Here is a 20,319-nt window from a genome sequence, read left to right as displayed (position 1 = left end):
GTCGTATTCGCTGAAAATATGATTTTATATCTGTGTTAGATATCCTGTTAAATTTTACCATACCGACCATAAACTTTTACCTACACTGTACAAGGCTATGATGACAAGTCACACTGTTTGTACAGTAAACTAACGACGCCATCTAGGAAAGAAATCTGAACTACCACCATTTGACATTTCAATGGTACGTTAAATTATTAATATAAGAAATTTTAATTATATATTAATATAATTAATAAATAATATTATTATTTTTAAGGTATGATTTAGTATAAAATAGTTTAAAGTTTTATGTTAGTTCAGATTTAAAATTCTAGCGTGACCTAGGAAAGAAATCTGAACAGATAAAATAAATTAAAATTACCTGACACAAAATATTTATTTGCCAAATAATGTACTGAATAAAAAGTTACCTGGTAAATAAATTGTGTTCGTTATTATATTGTAGGTTATCGGGAAATCAAAAATATAATCTAAATAGAGGAAAGTCACCTAATATTGGATAGCTAATTATTTCAAAAATAAATGGAATAATAGGTGCGATCTATCCACAGATGGCTAGCCTATGATTCAAAACTTAATGTAGAGCTGTTTCTATACAGTGGCGGATCCATAAATTTTTGTCAGGGGGGGGGTCATGGGTCTTGAGGGTGATTTTGATACAGGATTTAGATTTTTGCACCTTTCAGTGGCCGATCCCACATAAAATTTTTGTCGGTTGGGGGGGGGGTCATGGGTCTTGAGGGTGATTTTGATATAGGATTTAGATTTGTGCACCTTTATGATTGATATCATTAGTGCCTTATGTAAGGGAACCATTTTCTCAATAATTATTTTAAGCGGTATACTAAACGAATGAGAAATTATTAAAACCCAAATACTCTACGGGTCCAAAGAAGGATACAACATTAAGGGATCTTAAACTTAAACCAGAAAAAAAAAATTTAAACCAACATACTCTATGGCAGTAAAATCAAGTGTACAAAACTATTAAACCATAGGAAAGTTATTAAAATATAAATACTGAAAAATCAAGGACTTTCAATTTAAACTAGGTATTTTAAAGACAATTAATTTAAACCCACCTATCCTATGGCTACAAAATCAAGAACAAACCAAGGATAAATAAGTATAAACCCACGTTAACTAATTTTAATGCAATAACTCAATGTAAGTAATGAATGTATTAAACATTCTTAATAAACTTTATCTTATCGTTGGATATCCGATATCAATTTGTAAAAACATTCATTTATTCCTTATTGCTATACGGAGTGGAAATATGGACTCTCGGAATTAAGAGTATGATCCGTATAGAAGCCTTTGAAATGTGTGTTTTTCGAAGGATGCTGACAATTTCGTGGACAGAGCACGTGGCCAACAACGAGGTGCTGAGAGTAATGAAGACTGAGAGAACTCCTAAATATTGTAAACAACAGAAAAACGAGTGATGTAGGACATATTTACAGAGGAGAAAAATATAACTTTCTACGACTCATAATGGAAGGGAAAGCAGAAGAAAAAAGAGGTCCAGAAAGAAGAAAATGCTCCTGGCTGAAGAATGTAAGACACTGGACAGGCATGGACACACATTCGATACTAAGAACAGCTTAAGATAGAGAGCAATTTATTTAAATTAATTTATTTAACAAAAAACATAATATAACTTAAGAATAGTTATTTCTATAATTAGGCATATTAGGCTACAAGCGAGTGAAATATTTTTTTACTCGGTATTGAAATTTTTCTCAAGAATTGTCAGTAACAGCCGGTAACTAGTGGTAAATAAAAGTTCAGTGGTTAAAAATACTGTAAGAATAAAATAAGTATTATATAATTTTATAAGATATAATATTATATAATTTTATAAAATGTATTCTTTTCGCCTATCCGATTTAGCAAATCGCTTTTTGATTACATCTACATCTAGAGAAATTTCAAGATGCACATTGATGAGTGCTAAACCAGTTAACATTTCCTACGAAGTTCTATTTCTAATCCAAGTCTTTAGACGCTTAAGCGTAGAACGCTCTGCTGTTGCTGCACTGACTGGCAGTGTAATTAACTTCAGCAGAAATATTCTGATATTTGGATACATGTGAATAACGCAATTTTCTAATACTTCTAAAATACAATCAGGAAGTTTTCCATCTCTATCGGAAATTCTATCTCATCGATAATCGAACGATTCTCTGGCACTCAAATGACAAATTGACAAAATTTGAAAATCGCTAACTCTGAATTCGTGGATGTCTTAGTCGAGGTATTACTGTATTTAGAATTGTTGATTTTTTTAAAGAGCAGTTTAAAAAGACTTTCGTATAATTCTACACTTAACCGTAGAATAAATGAGTTTGAATCATTTCTTCAACTCTTGACTTCCTGCTTATAAGGTTGATGGGTTTTAAATTATTTTTTTAGGATTATTTGATTCATATTTAATTTTGTTTTGGGGGTGTTCATGGCCCCTGTGACCCCCCCCTTGGACCCGCCACTGTTTCTATATACTATATATTATTAGGTAGAGTAGAGCTCGCTGTCACGTACCGACAAAGCTTTCGCTTCTTGTTGTTGGTGTATTCTGTGATAGTCAAAAATATTATCAAAGAATATAGACGCTTAATTTGATATTATATTGACAATATCTGTCAAATGTCAAGTCAGATCATTTAATCACAACGAATCAGAATCTACCTACAGTCAAAGAATATAGACGCACGCTACGCAAGAATGTATACATAGTACATAAAAAAAAATATATAATTATAATATACTCTGAAATATGCGATGCGTCTATATTCTTTAGTATTGTGCCTGTGTCTCTAATTTGTCAAATCATCTGGCAAAAGTATAGAGAAAGTGCCGATGAAGTTAGCTACAAATGACGGACAGATTTGAATTTGGCAGGATTGCCATATCACAAATAAATCACGGAATATATGCGAAATAATATAAAAAGAAGTTTAATTAATTTAAATTTAATTTATTATAATTTAAATTAACTTTAATGTAAGGATGCTATTTTTAATCAAATTACGCACCACACTAAAGCGTCAAACGCACTTATAAAACTTAAATCGCTTAAATTAAAACGTTCTTCCCGCAATTCTTGTACATTTAACACCCTTTCAGGTTCAACAATAATTGTTGTAGGCATTATTTTAAATTTAAATTTTGTATATAAAATACACAAATTCACACAATTTAAATGTAGTAACGATCTAAAAACTTCCAGTAACTAGCTAATACATTAACAAAACGGTATTCAGGTAGCATTTCATCCCAAAATTATAAGAAAATAGTCATAACATTGAAATCTGCTAAACATCTGTTGCAATCTGGCAACTAAACTCTATCCAACGAGAAGAGATAGTGCGCCAAAACAACAAGGCGTTGCCAAATTTGCCAGGTCCGGATTTAACGTTTGCTAATACATACTTTTTTAAACATATTTTTTTGGTAAATCGGAAATCCAAAATTAATAATATGTTGTACTTATCTGGATTCATCTTGTTGGTTTTATGCAAAAGAAATTTTTCCATTTTAAAATTAAATAGCAATTTGTAACACGTTCCTATTTACAATGAAATAAAACACCGCCACTGTTAACACTGCCATAATCAGTTACTGTTTGATTTTGTTTGAACCAACAAATACTGTCGTCAGCAAATTCTTGCGTGTATAAACTCGCTATAAGTTCAGTTGATAAGATAGCTTTCGTGGTAATAATTGTACATTTCGGCGCGTTTAATCGAACTTAGTGGGTGTTTATTTATGCTTTCTATTGTTTGCTTTTATATTTATTTTTTTACACTGTTTACAGTTTGCTGTCTAATTTTCAGTTTTACAAACAATGTCGAGTTCTACAGATTCTGTTGAGGAATTAACCCCAAAAAAGCGTTCAAAATTACGTGCATTTAGTAGTACGGAAAAAAGCGTTATATATAATATTTATAAATCGACAACGGAATCGCGTCCTGAAGCTTTAATATCGGAAATAGTTAAACAAACTGCTTCTACCAGCGGAGTAGGTGAAGCTTCTGTGTACAGAATTATTCGGGAACAGAAAAGTACAGGAGGATTTTCTTCACCGAAAAAGAACAAACCCAGAAAAACCATACTTCACAAAATAGACGATTTTGATAAAATTTCTATTCGTCGAATTGTACATCCATTTTTTTTTCGCAACAAAATACCAACTATAGACAAAGTTCTTGCAGCTGTTAACGACGACGAAAGCTTGCCAAATTTTAAACGCAGTACTTTCCATAAATTTCTAAAATCATTAGATTTTAAATACATACGTAGGGGTAGAAACAGTGCTTTATTAGAACGAGAAGAGATTATTTTATGGAGGCGAAATTTTTTAAAATCCATTAAAAAATTTCGGGAGGAAAACAGGAAAATTTATTATTTAGTGTTTTCAAATTGTTGACAGTATTGCCAAGTCTATTTGCTAATCTACCAAAGGCCAATTATAATTTTTTTTCTAATAACTAGCTGCAACTAATATCAAAAGAAACAAATATTCATTCGTTCGTGTTTCATTTAAATTTAAAATTTTTTAAAAATACCCGATTTCATAAAACAATATAATAAAAATGTACTGTTTCAAAGCATATTTGAGGCATAAAACATATAGATAATAGGGACATGGCAATACCGCAAACACAAATTTGACATGACGTTTATATATAGCCAACTTCAGGCACTTTCTCTATACTTCTGCCAATCATCTTTAGTTTCATAAATATTATTTTACAATTATTTGAATTCCAGACATTATTCAGCAGTTTTGACAAAAAGCTTAAGTAAATTCTTTAACGGAAGGAGTTTAAATTTTACTGGGCAAAATGGTAATTATTTACTGGCAAAATTTTATTAATAGTATTAAGTAATTTTTTATCTAAATATTAAATATGTTTTATACTTGGCTAGGGTAAGATATTCACTGTATATATAAAATAAAATAACCCTTCTATATATAACAAAAGTTGTGACATTGTTTAAAGCATTATGTTTTAGTCCATTCTAGCTTACAATGGTGGTGCTATGGTGGCGATGAAGGGAGAAAACTGTGTAGCCATTGCAGCAGATAGGCGGTTTGGCATTCAAGCCCAAACAGTAGCTACAAATTTCCAAAAAATCTTTGAAATGGGACCACATTTATATGTAGGTCTTCCAGGATTAGCAACAGATACCCAAACAGTTATGGAAAAACTCCGTTTCCGAAAAAACTTGTATGAACTTAAGGAAAATCGAAAAATATCTCCAAAAGTATTTGCGTCTATGATATCAAATATGTTGTATGAAAAAAGATTTGGGCCATTTTTTGTGGAACCTGTAGTAGCTGGACTTCTACCTGGTACTTATGAACCTTTTATCTGTAATATGGATTTAATTGGTTGTATAAACCAACCTTCAGACTTTGTTGTTGGTGGAACAGCCTCAGCACAGTTGTATGGTATGTGTGAAGCACTTTGGGAACCTAACCTAGGACCTGAAGATCTTTTTGAAACAATCTCTCAAGCACTCATTAATGCCTTTGACAGAGATGCCATTTCTGGTTGGGGAGCTACAGTATACATCATGTAAGTATCAAATATTGTAGCAAAGAATAGCAATTGTAGCAATATTCTTTGATTGTAGTTACTAATTAAATAAATATTGACATACCCCACTCTTTCTTTTACACTTTCTTTTTTTATGTGAATCCATTAGGGTTTTTCAAATTATGGGTATTTTTGTTTAGCAAATGTTGAGTAAATGGCTTCTTACTATGTATAGATTTAACACAAAAAGGGTAGGTTCTATATAATTTTATGGGATTGTATATGAATCTTTTAATATCCTACTAAATAATATTTTTGAATAAATCATCAACAGTTTTCTTTTATTTTTCAGAGAAAAAGATAAGGTCACTGTAAAAAATTTGAAGACACGTATGGACTAGTTGATTATTGTATCTTTTTTCATTTATATTTAATTGATAAAATAAACTATTTGATAAGATGTGTTTGCTTATGTTTCATATTTTAGTCTAATAACTATTATCTAAACCTTTTTTAACAATAATAATATAGACAGTCAGATTTCAATACAAAGTTCAACCACAATTTTGTGTACTGAAAATATCAAAGGAGATAAACAAAAAGAAAAGGAAATTTAGAGTGTTTGTTTTTTTCTAAAAATCAAGTTTTCTGTATTTTCCACAACTTTTCCAAGGTAACATTTTTTAAAAATGTTGAAACTAAAACAGTATCCCTTATGCCAAAATTAATTTTTTTTAATGGCATAGGTATTAGTCATTCAGCCAGTTGCAATAGATTCTCTAATCAGACAAATACACAATCCTATTCCTAATACAAAATTAATAAAACAAAATATGATATGGAAACATATATGGGCTCACTTGCTTCTCGTCTAGGGTCCCATCAAGACATTTTAGAATAAACGAAGGATGCAAATCTACATGATCATGAAAAGTTTCATGCTTGAGTATAAATCTTATAAAACTGTGCATGTGTCTGACAAGAAATCTATAACGATATTGTATATTTGTTGTGAGCTGTAGCCAGCAGATGCATACATATTAAATTTTTGTAGAGAGAGTTTGAATGAAGTTTTTAAAAATAGAATCAATTCTCTATCGATTTGTAAAATGGCATAAGGGAGAAAAAATTTTTATGCAAGAAGATTTTCTTAAATTTCCTCAGGAAACCCCACAGTTTTTCGTATTTTACTCCCCTTGATTTCATCTTTCATATTCAGGCATAAGGGATAAAATCGTTGCTGAATTTCTATTGAAATCTGCTCTTTTTGGTCACTGCCAAGGAGGAAGACAACATAAAAATGAAAAAAGACACTGAAATAGATCACAGGCCTGCCACTGCTGATCAAGATGTGCTGAGTGTGGAGAAAATCACTTGAGCAAGGAGTGTCAAAAAGACAGGAGCACAGACCCAAAATGTGAACAATAAGTATATGGAATATTGATTTTAAATTCTGACAATTTCATGATACTTCTTGGATATGTTTTTTTAGGTACCTACCAGGTAGAAATACATAATTCTGGATTCTTGATAAGAAGTTTAAATGGAGATAATAAAAATGGGTTCTTACAAGGAAATTCTGATTATAAAGTAAAGCCATTTTTAAGAGGTCCACTAAACAATCCAATTTCCATAATGAATTTCATATTAGAACCAGATATGCAGCATAACTTTTTATGTATGGAAGAGAAGGTTTAGGTGCTATTTCATCCAGTGGAAGTGGCTGTAAGGTTGAAAAGATTTAACCATTCTAATCTACAGCAACATTCTATGAGTATAACCTAGTGAGAGATCAAAATTAAGACACTTTTGAAGATGAATTGCTAAATGAAGACATTATTGAACTTTTTGAAGTTGAAGATGTTTGAGCTAACCTTATATAATATTTTAGTGTTATGGAAAAACCTGAGAAGAATCATTAAACATGTATTGTTTTTTTATTCGTTATTAAACTTTTTTTACATAATTTAATTCCTGCCATCACAAATTGTATAATCAAAAGAGATATTAAAACATTATTGTGATTTCTTTGACAATTGATTAAATATTGGTGTGCTATGAAATCAATTTTACATTTTTCTTACAGATAAGTAACAGCAACATAATTTGACGTGAAAATACAGGTACATTTTATTTTATAAATAAATCTATCCATTAGATAACTATCTGTCAGGACAATACTTATCTGGAGGTGAAAAGACCGGAACTTTCATGCAATAAGTATATCATTTTAAAAATTTAAGTTTTAATTCTTTTGAAAATTTTGTTGATCCTAAAAAATTTGATGCAATTTGGTGATCAGTAAAAAATATAATTTAAAACTCGATCTTATGCTTTGTTAATACGTTAACAGGTGGCGTTAGGAGCAAACGTAATTTATTGAATTTTAAATATATTATTTAAATTTTCAAAATACAGAAAACAGTATGAAGTTTCACGCCAGTCTACAGTAGGTACTGCCTTTTTTCTTATGAATAACATGACCTAAGGATTTTATGATTGATGGAATTTTTGTCTGGAGCTGCTTTTTCTGTCATATTTTTCTGAGGGGCATTATTGGATTATGACTGTTCTTATAAAAATTTCCACACCAATTATCCACCTGATCTCTACGAAAATTATTGTCTTCACTAAATTCATAAGATTTTTCAAGATACTTTGCAAAAGCATTGCATTTTTATACATCTATATTATATGGCTGGCCATCATATACTAGTTCTGAAATTTGTTGTCTACATGATTTATATTTGGAGAGTTTTTATTTCATTCGTCTGTTTTCCATTTTATGGAGTTTATATTCTTACATGCTCAGATCCATTTATATTGTTTAAATTGTGATATAGGTTTGTGAATATCTTGTACCCTCTTTATGGACAGAGTCCAGTCAGTCTGGTAGAGGTATCTTGGTCGGGGTTCTTTGCTCAAATACAAGAGATACACGAATGAGGTGCGGAAGAGAAAGAGAAGAAAAGATAATTTAGGGCGCCATCCTATCTATGGATAGGGAATAGATAAAGTTAACAGACACGAGGGAGATAAAAAAAGACAACGAGAATAATACGAAAAAGATACCGTAAAAGAACTATAGGTACAAAAAGGAAGACGTCAGAGGCGGCGTCGGTCAGGCAGGCAGCAAAGCGAAAGTACTCTGAAGCAACGTCAGTGACTCAGGTAACAAAAGAGAACAGCAAGGTTGACTCGTGTCTGCAACGACAAGAGAGAAAATTTACTGTAGGAAGCACTGTATGAAGATAGATGGATAATGGTGAATTGAAATTATACTTACCGCCGTTTGATGAACACAACCGCATGCAACAGGAACCACAACAAAAATGAATTCGATTTTCGAAATTTAGACCAACTAGTGATAAAAAAGAGGGAGAGTGCCAAGCGAAAATGGTACTTAATTGACAAGTCCGGTGCGGTCTTATTTCATATACTTCCCTACTTTCTCCTGACTGAGAAAGTCATTTCATAGAAGAGCCACATTTTAGATTTTCTTAGAAAATAAGCTGTGTTGTTAGACAATATGAACTTCTTTGTTAAGAGGCAGAGTTTCTATTTAGCCAATGAAAGATAATGAGAGAAAGGAACATAAACTGTGTCATCAAACTATTTCTAATGGGTCTAGTAAAGTTCGTGGACATAGGCGGCGTGAAAGTAATTTTCTGAGAGGAATACTTGAGGAAATTTTAAACATGCTTCAATCTATTAGTTTAATGCACATGCATCATTGATTTGGATGTGCCTGAGTAACTGTCTCTTTAGTATAATAATTAGAGATAAAATGAAGGTGACTTCTTTTGCTTGGCTGAGTTTTCTATTATTAATTTAGACACCACAGTGTTGACGTTTTTCAATGTAATTTGGGCAAATGCCATGTCTTACATTTTAAATATCCTTCATTCTACTATTTACATTTTGCTGTTCGGCAGAATAACATCATTAATGTGCAACTGGAGGAAATAATACTTATAAACATGCCAGAGAATGGATTTTTTGTCTATGATGGAGATAGCATACTTATTTATAGCTGAGACGGCATAAAACACAGGCGATTTTCTTGAAATGGACTATTTTGAATTAATCAGTCTCTTCACCAAACCCACAATATGTTAAAAAAAATGTCAATCACTATTAATTAAATTTTTTTATTGAAATACAAATACAGATCATGTATACCAAATATGGTTTATCAAATAAGCAACACAGTTACAATCTAGTTATAAATATAATATATTATTTAGTTTTTCTTTTCTTGTTAGACCTGCTACCATCAGTAATACTTTTTCTTTGTTTACTTTTAGGAGCATATTTTGCTTCCAGATCGTTCATGAAGTTCTCAAAATTGGCTGCTCTTTCTTTCATACTTTTGTCCATTTCTTTTTCTAACTCATTCACTGCAAAAAATTACATGTAGGAGTGATACGAGAATAATGTAATAACAAATACATATAAATATAAAATGACACATTATACATATTACAACATAAGTAATTCTGATTTGACTTAAATTGATGCTTTAATTTTTAATCAAACAATATAGTGCTCCTTGACTTTCAGGAAACATTCCCACAGAAGTGGTTTACAATAAAGCACCTAATATGGTGAACTATAAATAAAACACACCAAAAAAGCAATTTTTTTCTCCAAAATAGAATAGTTAACTATAAAATATTATTAAAACAAATACTAATTTAAAAATGTATTGATGTCAACAAGGAAATAGCAGAAAAAAGCCTTTGGAATGTAAAGCATGACAAGATGGTAGACCTTAAAAGAAATATTAGACAAAAAGACCTTAGATTAATATATTATAAACAAAGTGTTATATGCTAAAAACTGGAATTGACTGACAGATAGGAATACTTCAGTTCATATAACGGATTTCAAAGATCTAGATTAGAATACTTACAAGGTTTTAAAGTTGAATTGTTCACATATACTTACTTTCAACTTTTTCAGCTTCCTTTTTCTCCAATTCCCATTTTCGTCTCCTTCTAAGCTTCCTTTGCTTGCTCTCGTTAAAGAATGTGTTATAACTTTCCACCTCACCATTGTCAACCATCTTCTGAACAGTTTCTATGATTCTAGGCTCACTGTCACAACTGCTGAAGGGTACCATTTCCAAAATAGAATCCATGTTTCCTCTGCTACCTTCGTAAGCTTTCTTTATATCCCTATATTCAGTCTCGGAGCCTACATATTCTTTTTCATATTCTTGAATGTCTTTAAGTTCTATCTTTTTAAACATGTTCCTCCAATAATCCATCCAATTGTAGGATGTATCCAAGTCATAGTCAAATTCCCCAACATCGTCATAGAGCTTGCGTTTTTCTTTGTTTTGTAAAATTGAATGAATTTTACCCAGGACTTTAAACTTCTCTGTTGCTATTTCCTTTTGGTCATGTGTAACCCTATCGGGATGGACATGAAGGGACAATCTATGATACGCTTTTTTTACTGGAAAAATCATAAAATATTAATACAATAGCGAAATATTAATAGTTATAGTTATTGAAAAACAATTTTCCTAATATAATATAAAAATACTTACTCTCTTTTTCAGAAGCATTTGACTTAATTTGAAGTATTTCATAAAAATTATTGCTACCAAAATATTTTTCGCAAAGTGACTTAAAAGACGCCATGATTTCAGTGAAAAAAACAGATCAAATTAGAAACAAATCTGGCATAAAATGAGTAATGTAAAAACGTCCCGCTAAAATTTGACAATATTGTTTTTATACAATCAAAAGTATGTAATCAAGGCTTTTATGGCCTACGATTTCATCAGCTACCAGCTACTTTACTAGAAATGTCATGCATGCTTTCATTTTGATTGAAAAAGTTCCTTCTAAATCCGTGTCTACGTTATATTATTAATAATATATGTATTACATTACTGTCGATTTAATAATACGATAACTGTTTATTTTAAGATATCTTTTGAATTTTCATTATTTTTTTAAAGATACTTTTAACTACAGAACAACTTTCTTACAGTACTCATAAAACAAATATACAACCGGCAACTTCGATGTTGTCATTGTATCTCCGAGATTAACCGATAAAAGATTAATTTTAATCACTTTTAAAATAGGTTGACCATAGGTTAGGGGAGCTTATTTTTAAATTATTGACCTTTAATTGTTTATGAGCAGGAAACGAATCTTTCAATATTTTCTATTTAATATATTTTATATTTGTTAGAAAAAAACTATTTTTGCTGTAAACGTTAATTAATTTGTTTTTTTAATTATTAATAAAGTTTTTTTGTTTGTGTGATACATATTAGTTTGTAAACTCATAAGTTCCCGACAAAATATTGTATATTTTCCAGTTATAATAAATGAGAAACTGCTCAAGTATTTTCAATTACTTTCATGACACACACCCTAATTTTATGTAAATTTCCCGTTGCCACCCCTAAAACAATTGTTTACAGTACAGTCTAAGTCAAACATTCATATTTCAAATAAATGCAATATTAAATGTACGAGATTTTCAGTGTAACCTTCAAATTCTTATGTTGATACTTTTTGTTTTATTAATTTGTACAATAAACAAAAGATTTACATTCCGTTTCATTCAGGCAACAAAGACGAAAATGTTTTTTTCTTATTTTTAGGTTGGTTATGAATGTCTATAGGTCTATACTCCAGACTGTATCAAGCCGGCAGATTGCAAATGGCGGCAATGAAAATCTATAAATAAATATCGTGTTTTCAATCCTTAGAAAGTTTTTATTTAAGAAAAAATTGTGTTTGGATTCGTTTTTATACAATTTAATACGTTTTATGCAAAAATCGGTAAGTACTTAATTCTTCTGTCTTGTGAAATATGATTAAAATCGGGTTGTTTATATTTTAAAATCATTTCTACACCCCCTGTGAGAGCAAGTAAATATTGTATAACGCCGTATCAAGCTAGGACATACGTTTCGTTCCTTACATGCTTCTAACATACGTTCTTAGGCGCACTTTACAGTAGACTCGAGTCTTAGATGAGTTCTGTTAAGCAATATAATTATTTAAGTGATACATTTTGCATTAAAAGTTTTTATCGATCTTTAAGATTTTTTTTCGAGTATTTGAGTGTTTATAAAATTCTCTGTGAATAACGAGGTAATAATATTAAACCGCTATACGTAGAAATAATAAAGTAATGGATTGTTATTGCTGTTATTGTTTTTGTTGTAATATTTTTTCGTGCCATTATTTAAGGGTTAACCAAAATGGCGAGGCGTGCTTTTATATAATGTTTATTTTAATAATCGTTATTTTTAAACACCATACTATCTCTGATTCATATTTATGTGTAATCTTTTGAGCTTGTTTTGTTAAACTTATTTTGTTGAAATGATGTGCTTGAGCTAATTTTAACTAATTAATGTTTATTTTTGTGTTGCTGCGCGGCTTCGCGTATGCCGTGCAAACAATTTATTTAAAACTTGTCTAGTTTTTGTAAACCATATTCCAATATCTAAGAGGTTATGTTTTGAAAAAAAAAATTCAGGTATACCTAGAGTGTTTTTTTTTCATATCTTATTTTGTGTAATCTGTATCTTGATAAGCAGGTACTGCACCCCATGCTAAGAATGATAATTATGGTTCTATTCAGCGAAAGTGTATAACCCATTATTGATTATTATTACTATATATTTTTACAATAATTTTAACAATTTGACTAATGTTATAAAAAATTCCCCACATGTTAAATTGTAAAAGTTTTAGTCAAAATCATAATTTAGCATTTGTATTCATGTATATTTAAAATTTTCATTGATAAATCCACAATTTACAAAATATTTAATTCAGGATTTGCAATTTATTCATATTTTTCAATAATGTTTGAAGGTGAACATTTCAATTATAAAATATGAATGACTTTTTTTGACTTAAGTACAAAATATATGATTTTTACATGGGTATAATGTAGGGGAAATAAAGTAATATGTAAAAGATCTCTTCTGTTAATTTCTGTAATAACCTGTGAGTCATGTTCCATACTATTGAATACTACTGTTAAATTTGGTATGAATTAGAACATGCATAAATGTAGGTTATTTGTGTCAAACTACATTATAGATTTACACAAAATAGAAATTAAATATATCAGCCAGAAAAGAAACATTTAACAAGGCTTATATTACATTATAAAAGTAGCAGATAAAACCAATATGTTGATACAAGAAATTGGTAACAAATCTAATATAATGAATGTAACACTCTTTCAAAACATAAAAATGTACAAAATTGCATGAACTAAATAAAAAATAATTATACTTTTATTATCAATAATTCAAGCAGTTACTATTTGTGGATTAAAATTGAAAAATGACATCTTTTCAATTCATAAAATCATAATAATCAATGGTGCCACCATCTTTAGAATTTTTTTTTTGGGAAACACCTGTTCCAAGTGTAACCCACACATACCAGTCTAAACTATGACATACCATATTACATAAAACTATTAATAAGATCATTAGGCACATATATTGTGGTACATATTGGAAAATTTATTTTTTGGTATTGTTACTTAACTGAAATACTCACCAGTTTACTATTGGGTTTTAATATATAGGGTGCTATACAGGGTGTTTCATTAATAATTGGAAATATTTTAACTAGATTCCTGGGCTCAATATATTAAGTTAACCTAAATCACTTAAATAAAATGTGGCTAATGAGTTATAAGTTAAAAACTATTTGTATCCAGTACTTTAAAACTATTTGACATATCCTTGTCATACTTGACAGAAAGTGTAGGTACTGTTGTACTAAATTATGTTAAATAAACGTTTCTGGCTACTAACAGAGGTGTATGACAGGGGAAAGTGAATGGCTGACCCTTCCCAAATTCACAAATTTTATTCCATTGGTGGAATTGCTATTTCAGTACAATTTTTCTATTCTCCAATAGTTTTTATATTAATAATATCATCATTTGTAACAATAAAGTCATTATTTTTCGAAAAATTTGAAGTTAAAAATGAAGAGGCACAGTTATGTTGAATAGTGTATTAATTATGTCAGTGTTTTTGGGCCATAGGATTGCATTTATTACGCAAATGAAATTTTACTCGCTATTAACAAAAAACATAATATTATTTATTAAAATTTCTTGAAACAAATACACATTTAACATTTGAAAACAAATTGTGATGCTAAAAAGAATCATTTTGTTATAATCTAAATAAAAGAAAAGTTTGTAAAATATAAATGGGTGTCACATTAAACATTTGTTATAAACGATTTAGTTAAAATGTGATTTTTGATATTTTCATGTTATTGTAATTGTTCTTTTATTTCGATTATAGCAAAATTGTTTTATTTTTAGAACCACAATTTGTTTTTAAATGTTGAGTGCATCTATTTGTTTCAAGAAATTTCAATAGACAACTTGTTTTTTTTTGTTAATAGCGATTAAAATTTCATTTATGTAATAAATGCAATCCTATGACCCAAATTACTAACATAATTGATACATTAAGGGGAGGTACGGTTTATTTTCAATATTTTCAACATATTTTTAAGATTTTTTTTTTGAAAAATTGTGTAATAAATTTATTTATAACATTAGTACATTATAGTACATTTCAAGAGTATTATCTAAAATTTTCGTACAAAAATATTAAAAAAGAAAATGAAAGCTAATTTTCCAAGATGAAAAAAAAAGTTACTTTGAAGTTTTCATCGTAACTTATAACTGGATCATCTGTTAATAAAAAACTAAAAAGATTTAGTTACTATATAAGTTTCCCTAGGTCTCAACGTCTAGATATTGTTCATTTTATCATTTTTTTTCAGATTTTAGAAGTAAAAAAAGATTTTTTTGAATATTTGAAATTTTTTGCTAAAATTTGGACAAACAAAATGGACAATATTTCGACGCTGCGACCTAGTAATTGATCTATAAAAGAAGCGTCCACAATTTGAGAAGGATCGAAAAAGTAGTCTTTGAGATACAGTAAACACAGACTTAAAAAAAAAATTAGTTCAAGGAAAACGTGTTTAAAAAAAAGCTTATTCTTTTATATTCATACAGTATGGTCTATTCCGGGCCCATATAGCGACCTGCTTCCAGCTAAAATGTGTAGAGCATCTTTTTGCTCCTGCTTTCGAAAACTCTGTCTTTTTTGTTGCACCTGCAGCCATTATAACCGCTCTAGTAATGGACTACCAAGTCTGACGTCACAATGGGCGGGGCTTTTAAAAACCTTTCTAAAAATTTTTAATTTGTGTGTATTTGTCCGATAAAAAACTGGAAATATTGGTTTTTTAATTGTTTGAAGAATAAATAAGGACTTTTGGTTATGAACCTTCATTCTGTGCAATTGGTATTATTTGTTGTTCGTGAATTTGTGAGGTAAGAATATAAAAGTATTAAGATATTTACTATGAATGTTCATATTTTAAGGTTATGTTATTGTATGATTAAAACTTTAATTATTTTTTTTTACTGTATTTCTAGGTATTTTGTTGTTGTTTTTATCAGGCTTAGTTCAAAATAAATGAATAAATCATTGAATTTATTTATGAAATTGAGAAATACACCTTGAAAATTATAACATTACAACATACAAATTGAATTGAAAATTGAAAGGGACATTACAGAGATTCTGGAAGAACATGTTATGCATACCATGCCAAGGCTTGAAGACGTCGCTTTTATGCAGAACAACGCGCGAACGCACGTTGCCACGATCAGTATGCAATACTTGGACGAGGTTGTAATCACGAGGTTACCCTGGCCAGCTAGGTCTCCGGACCTGAATCCCATCTAACATCTCTGGGATGATTTGAAAAAACGTATTCAACCCCTAACATCTCCTCCTAACGACGCACAGGAGCTTAAGGATCTGTTAGTGAGAGAGTGAAATAACATACCACAACATGTAAAACCGGAGAAAAATTAAGAGTATGTCCCGTCGTCTGCAAGAGGTTATTAGAGCAAGTGGAGGCAATACACGATATTAGTCATTGTAATTTCACTGACATTTTACCACGTTCTGTATTTTCCATTTTTTTCGTATGTCTGTTTCATCAACAATTTGGTTTGTTTTCTGCTATTTCAATAAAAACAATAAAAAACCGTTTTTTTTTTCTTTCCAAACAAACATTGACGACAAATAAAAAATACGTTAGCCTAAAAAAAAAGGTTATTACTGCACCAGAGTTAAAAAATTCAAGAAACTTGAAATTTTCAAGGTGACCCGGATTTTCGCGAGTGTCTTTAAATTAATGTTTAATTCTTTTTTTGTTGCCAGTAATTTTATCCTGTTAAATACTAAAGATATTAGTTTTCTCATAATTTAAGTTGTAATATAGCATTATAAAAATGTTTTTTGGAAGTTGTAATAGTTTTTGAGTTTATTTTTTAGATCTGGACATATAATGGCTAGTAAACACGTGTTGAAGATATCCAGTATTACTGAATTTTTCTGTAATGACAACGAAACTACTATTAACTATTTAAACTATGAGAAAACGAATATATTTAGTCTTTTAGGGGATAAAGTCACTAGGATTTAAAAGGGATTAAAACATTAATTTATCTTGAAATATGAACATTCGTAGTAAATATATTAATCCTTTAATATTCTTACCTCACAAATTCACGAACAGCAAATAATACCAATCGCACAGAATGGATATTCATAACAAAAAGTCCTTATTTATTCTTCAAACAATTAAAAAAACCAATATTTCCAACTTCTTATGGGACAAATACACAAAAATTGGAATTGTTTGGAAAAGTTTTTTAAAACCTTGCCCATTGTGACGTCAAAGCTTAGGTAGTCGATTGTTATCTGCCGCGAGTACACAATTTAGACACTGTACTTATTCAAATTTTTACGTGAGTGCTCACTCACTTCACTCTCTCACTTCACTCACTAACCAAGCTCACTCACCTCATTCACTCACTCCTAAAAGCCTATAATTCCCATCAATTTTGCTCCGATCACTGTGAAATTTTAACTGGATACCCTTGAAGAGTTATACTATTGAATAAAAAAAAAAAAAAAAAATAAAGAAACGCCTCCATTAAAATAACTGCGCCGCTTCATTTTTAACTTCAAATATTTCTAAAAATATTGACTTTATCTTTTTTTCTTTATCACTTTCTTCTGTCGTACGCCTCTGGTAGAAGCTAGTTATGTTTATCTAACATAATTTAGTGGGGGTGTACACTAGTGTACAGTACCTACATTTTCTGCGGAGTATGAGAAGGATATCGCACCCCTAATAATAAAGTGGCACAACTCAAAAAATACGATTTTGCAGAAAACGCAAAAAACGTTTCTATAATTACGGTTATCTCTCTTTTATCGTTGTTAGTGCCGAACCTATAATACTTCTGAGACAGTATATTTCACCGAAAGGAACCTTTTAGGTTTCAGTGTAATCTGTGCAAATTTCGTGTAATGTAATACGTTTGTTATAATTGAAATTTTGATATTTTTAGTAAAAAAAAACTTGTGTCACTTTAGTACTAAAAATTTTTTTTATATGAAAGTATTATTAACAAATGTGTCAATTTATGATTGAAAGTAAAGCTACAACATAAGGACGGTTTCGAAATACTGATGTTTATGATTTTAATTTAAAATTATCTATTGTTATGAAATATAATGTGTCAGTTTACTACTACATCAATGCACTAAAATTAATGTTAGGTTTTTAGTACCTACAAAAATTAATAAAGGTTTTATCATAGGTGCATAAAATAAAAGAAGAAAAGGTTAGACAAACAAAAATTATTTATTTCTGTAGACTAAATAAACATTGGGCATCCACGAAAACAGTGTAAAAAATTGCCAACAGTAAAAAAATTTATAAGATTGTAAAATTCTGCATAATAATTTGGAATCAGATGCTTGGAAATTAACTCTCGGAGATCTTTTTTCTAATAAAACGCAGATATATCACCCCTTGGGCACGGAAGCACTGCCTGCAAGTCATAAATAAACACTTTTTTATTGTCTTCAATATGAAGACAATCAAAATATTTTCCTTTCCTACACAACTCTTTTTCTTCAAGATGTGTTTCGTATTGTTGAAGTATTTTTTTTTTCTTGCTTCCCCATTTGTATTATTATAAAGAAAGACACAGATCACACTGATCTTTCTTGGGCTTAAAAAACCCTATATTAAAAAAACCTTATATGTACAGTATTTGCGTCGCATGTTTGCAGTAGAGTCGATGGCAAAAAAGGAATAGGTAGAAAGATGAAGTCATGGCTGCGAAATATTCGAGACTGGACAAACATGACTGTAGACGAATTATTCCTCGTTGCAAAAGACAGAGAAACTTTTAAAAATGTGGTCGCCAACCTCCGTTAATGGGGATGGCATAGGAAGAAGACAGTATTTCAATGATGTATTTTTCTGTATTTGACTCTCTTTAAAATCTCTGAAAATTTTCTCTGAAAAAATCTCTGAAAACTAATCTCAGAAGACAACGCCCTAACAGCCCGAACAAACAGTTTAACAAGTTAGACGATGGCCGTGAAAGCCTAACGCATTTTACCGACCAATTGATTTACTGAACGTAACATATAAAGTAATGACTGGTATAATTAGAGAAAGACTAACAATATATACAGAACAAAGCATAGAGGATTACCAGTACAGTTTTAGAAAAGAAAGATCCACGATAGACGCTATACATACGCTAAAACAAGTGATACAGAAAACATACGAGTACGACGGAGAAATACATATACTTTTCCTAGGCTTTAAACAGGCGTTTGACAAAGTAAACAAAAGAAAAATGATCCAAGATTTACAAGATGACAGTGTGAGATTCTTAAGCAATAATAGACAGCGGAAGAGAAAGAACAGAAATAATAAATATAAAAATGGAGTAAGACAAGGAGATGCGCTCTCCTTCAGAACAAACAAGAATGCAGTACAAATAATAGCGGACGATATAAATAGTAACAACAGATAAAAAGGCATTAAAGAAAAGCTTTAAAAAATAGAAAACGAAGCCAGACTGAGAGGATTGGAAATAAATGAAAATAAAACAAAATACATGAACGTAAGCAAGAAAAAGAAGACACAAATGACAGAACTGACCATAGATGCACAGTTTCGAAGAGGTTGAAACATTTAAATATTTGGGAGTACTAGTCAACAGAAGAAATGAAAATGTAGATATAAAAAGAAGAATTCAAGAGGGAAATACAGCGTTTTATAGAAATAAAAAAATGTTTAGAGATAACAAGATAAGCCGAAATACAAAAATAAAAATCTACAAAACAACCATAATACCTATAGTAGTATATGCTGCAGAAACATTTACATTAACAGCAAGAGAAGAAGAGCAATTGAAAGTTTTTGAGAGGAAGATCATAGAAAACTACTGGAATGAATCACGAAATACAAGAATGGATGGGTCAAGAGAACATAGAGCAATAAAACCACAAAGAATTAGATGGTATGGACACATAATGAGAAGAAAGAAGAGCAATCTATTAAGAGTTATAACGGAATGGATACCACCAGGTAAAAGAACCAGAGGCAGACCTAAACTGAGATGGAGACAACAAGCAGAAGAAGACTTAGGAGTATGGAAATTAGAAATATAGAAAGGACAATTAAAGAAAGAAAAGAATGGAGAAAAGTAGTGGAAACAGCGAAGCCACACCAGAAACTGTAAAACCAAACCCAGAATGGGATGAAAAATCGAAAATTGTGAAGAACTGGCAGTCGGAGAAGATGAAAATGAACTGCCTGACTTTGCAAGTTTAGTG

General features: G+C 30.2%; 3 protein-coding genes across 4 annotated transcripts in view; 2 read left to right on the top strand and 1 right to left on the bottom strand.

The window, feature by feature from the left end:
• The first annotated feature begins 4,696 nt into the window (after nt 1-4,696).
• Nucleotides 4,697-6,012, top strand: LOC140435490 (proteasome subunit beta type-3-like). Its single transcript, XM_072524223.1, has 3 exons — nt 4,697-4,856; nt 5,026-5,591; nt 5,905-6,012. The coding sequence occupies exons 1-3, from the start codon at nt 4,854-4,856 to the stop codon at nt 5,951-5,953; spliced, it is 618 nt and encodes a 205-aa protein (XP_072380324.1). The 5' UTR covers nt 4,697-4,853; the 3' UTR covers nt 5,954-6,012.
• Nucleotides 6,013-9,683: 3,671 nt separating this feature from the next.
• LOC140435489 (dnaJ homolog subfamily C member 9) lies at nt 9,684-11,324 on the bottom strand. The gene is made up of 3 exons (XM_072524222.1): nt 11,110-11,324; nt 10,503-11,015; nt 9,684-9,952 (listed from the first exon to the last, which is right to left on the bottom strand). The coding sequence occupies exons 1-3, from the start codon at nt 11,201-11,203 to the stop codon at nt 9,792-9,794; spliced, it is 768 nt and encodes a 255-aa protein (XP_072380323.1). The 5' UTR covers nt 11,204-11,324; the 3' UTR covers nt 9,684-9,791.
• A 912-nt stretch (nt 11,325-12,236) lies between these two features.
• The window catches only part of LOC140436437 (uncharacterized), a 28,399-nt gene continuing 20,316 nt past the window's right edge, over nt 12,237-20,319 (top strand). The window contains exon 1 of one of the 2 annotated variants that reach the window (XM_072525260.1): nt 12,237-12,364. The gene's annotated coding sequence lies outside the window, so the exon portion shown is untranslated. Of the gene's footprint in view, nt 12,365-12,562; nt 12,680-20,319 lie in introns of those variants that run through there. The other variant, XM_072525259.1, reaches the window with a different exon arrangement.

This window comes from Diabrotica undecimpunctata, chromosome 3 (assembly GCF_040954645.1).
Source record: "Diabrotica undecimpunctata isolate CICGRU chromosome 3, icDiaUnde3, whole genome shotgun sequence".
Lineage (NCBI taxonomy): Eukaryota > Metazoa > Arthropoda > Insecta > Coleoptera > Chrysomelidae > Diabrotica > Diabrotica undecimpunctata.
This window is presented reverse-complemented; position numbering and strand designations above follow the sequence as displayed.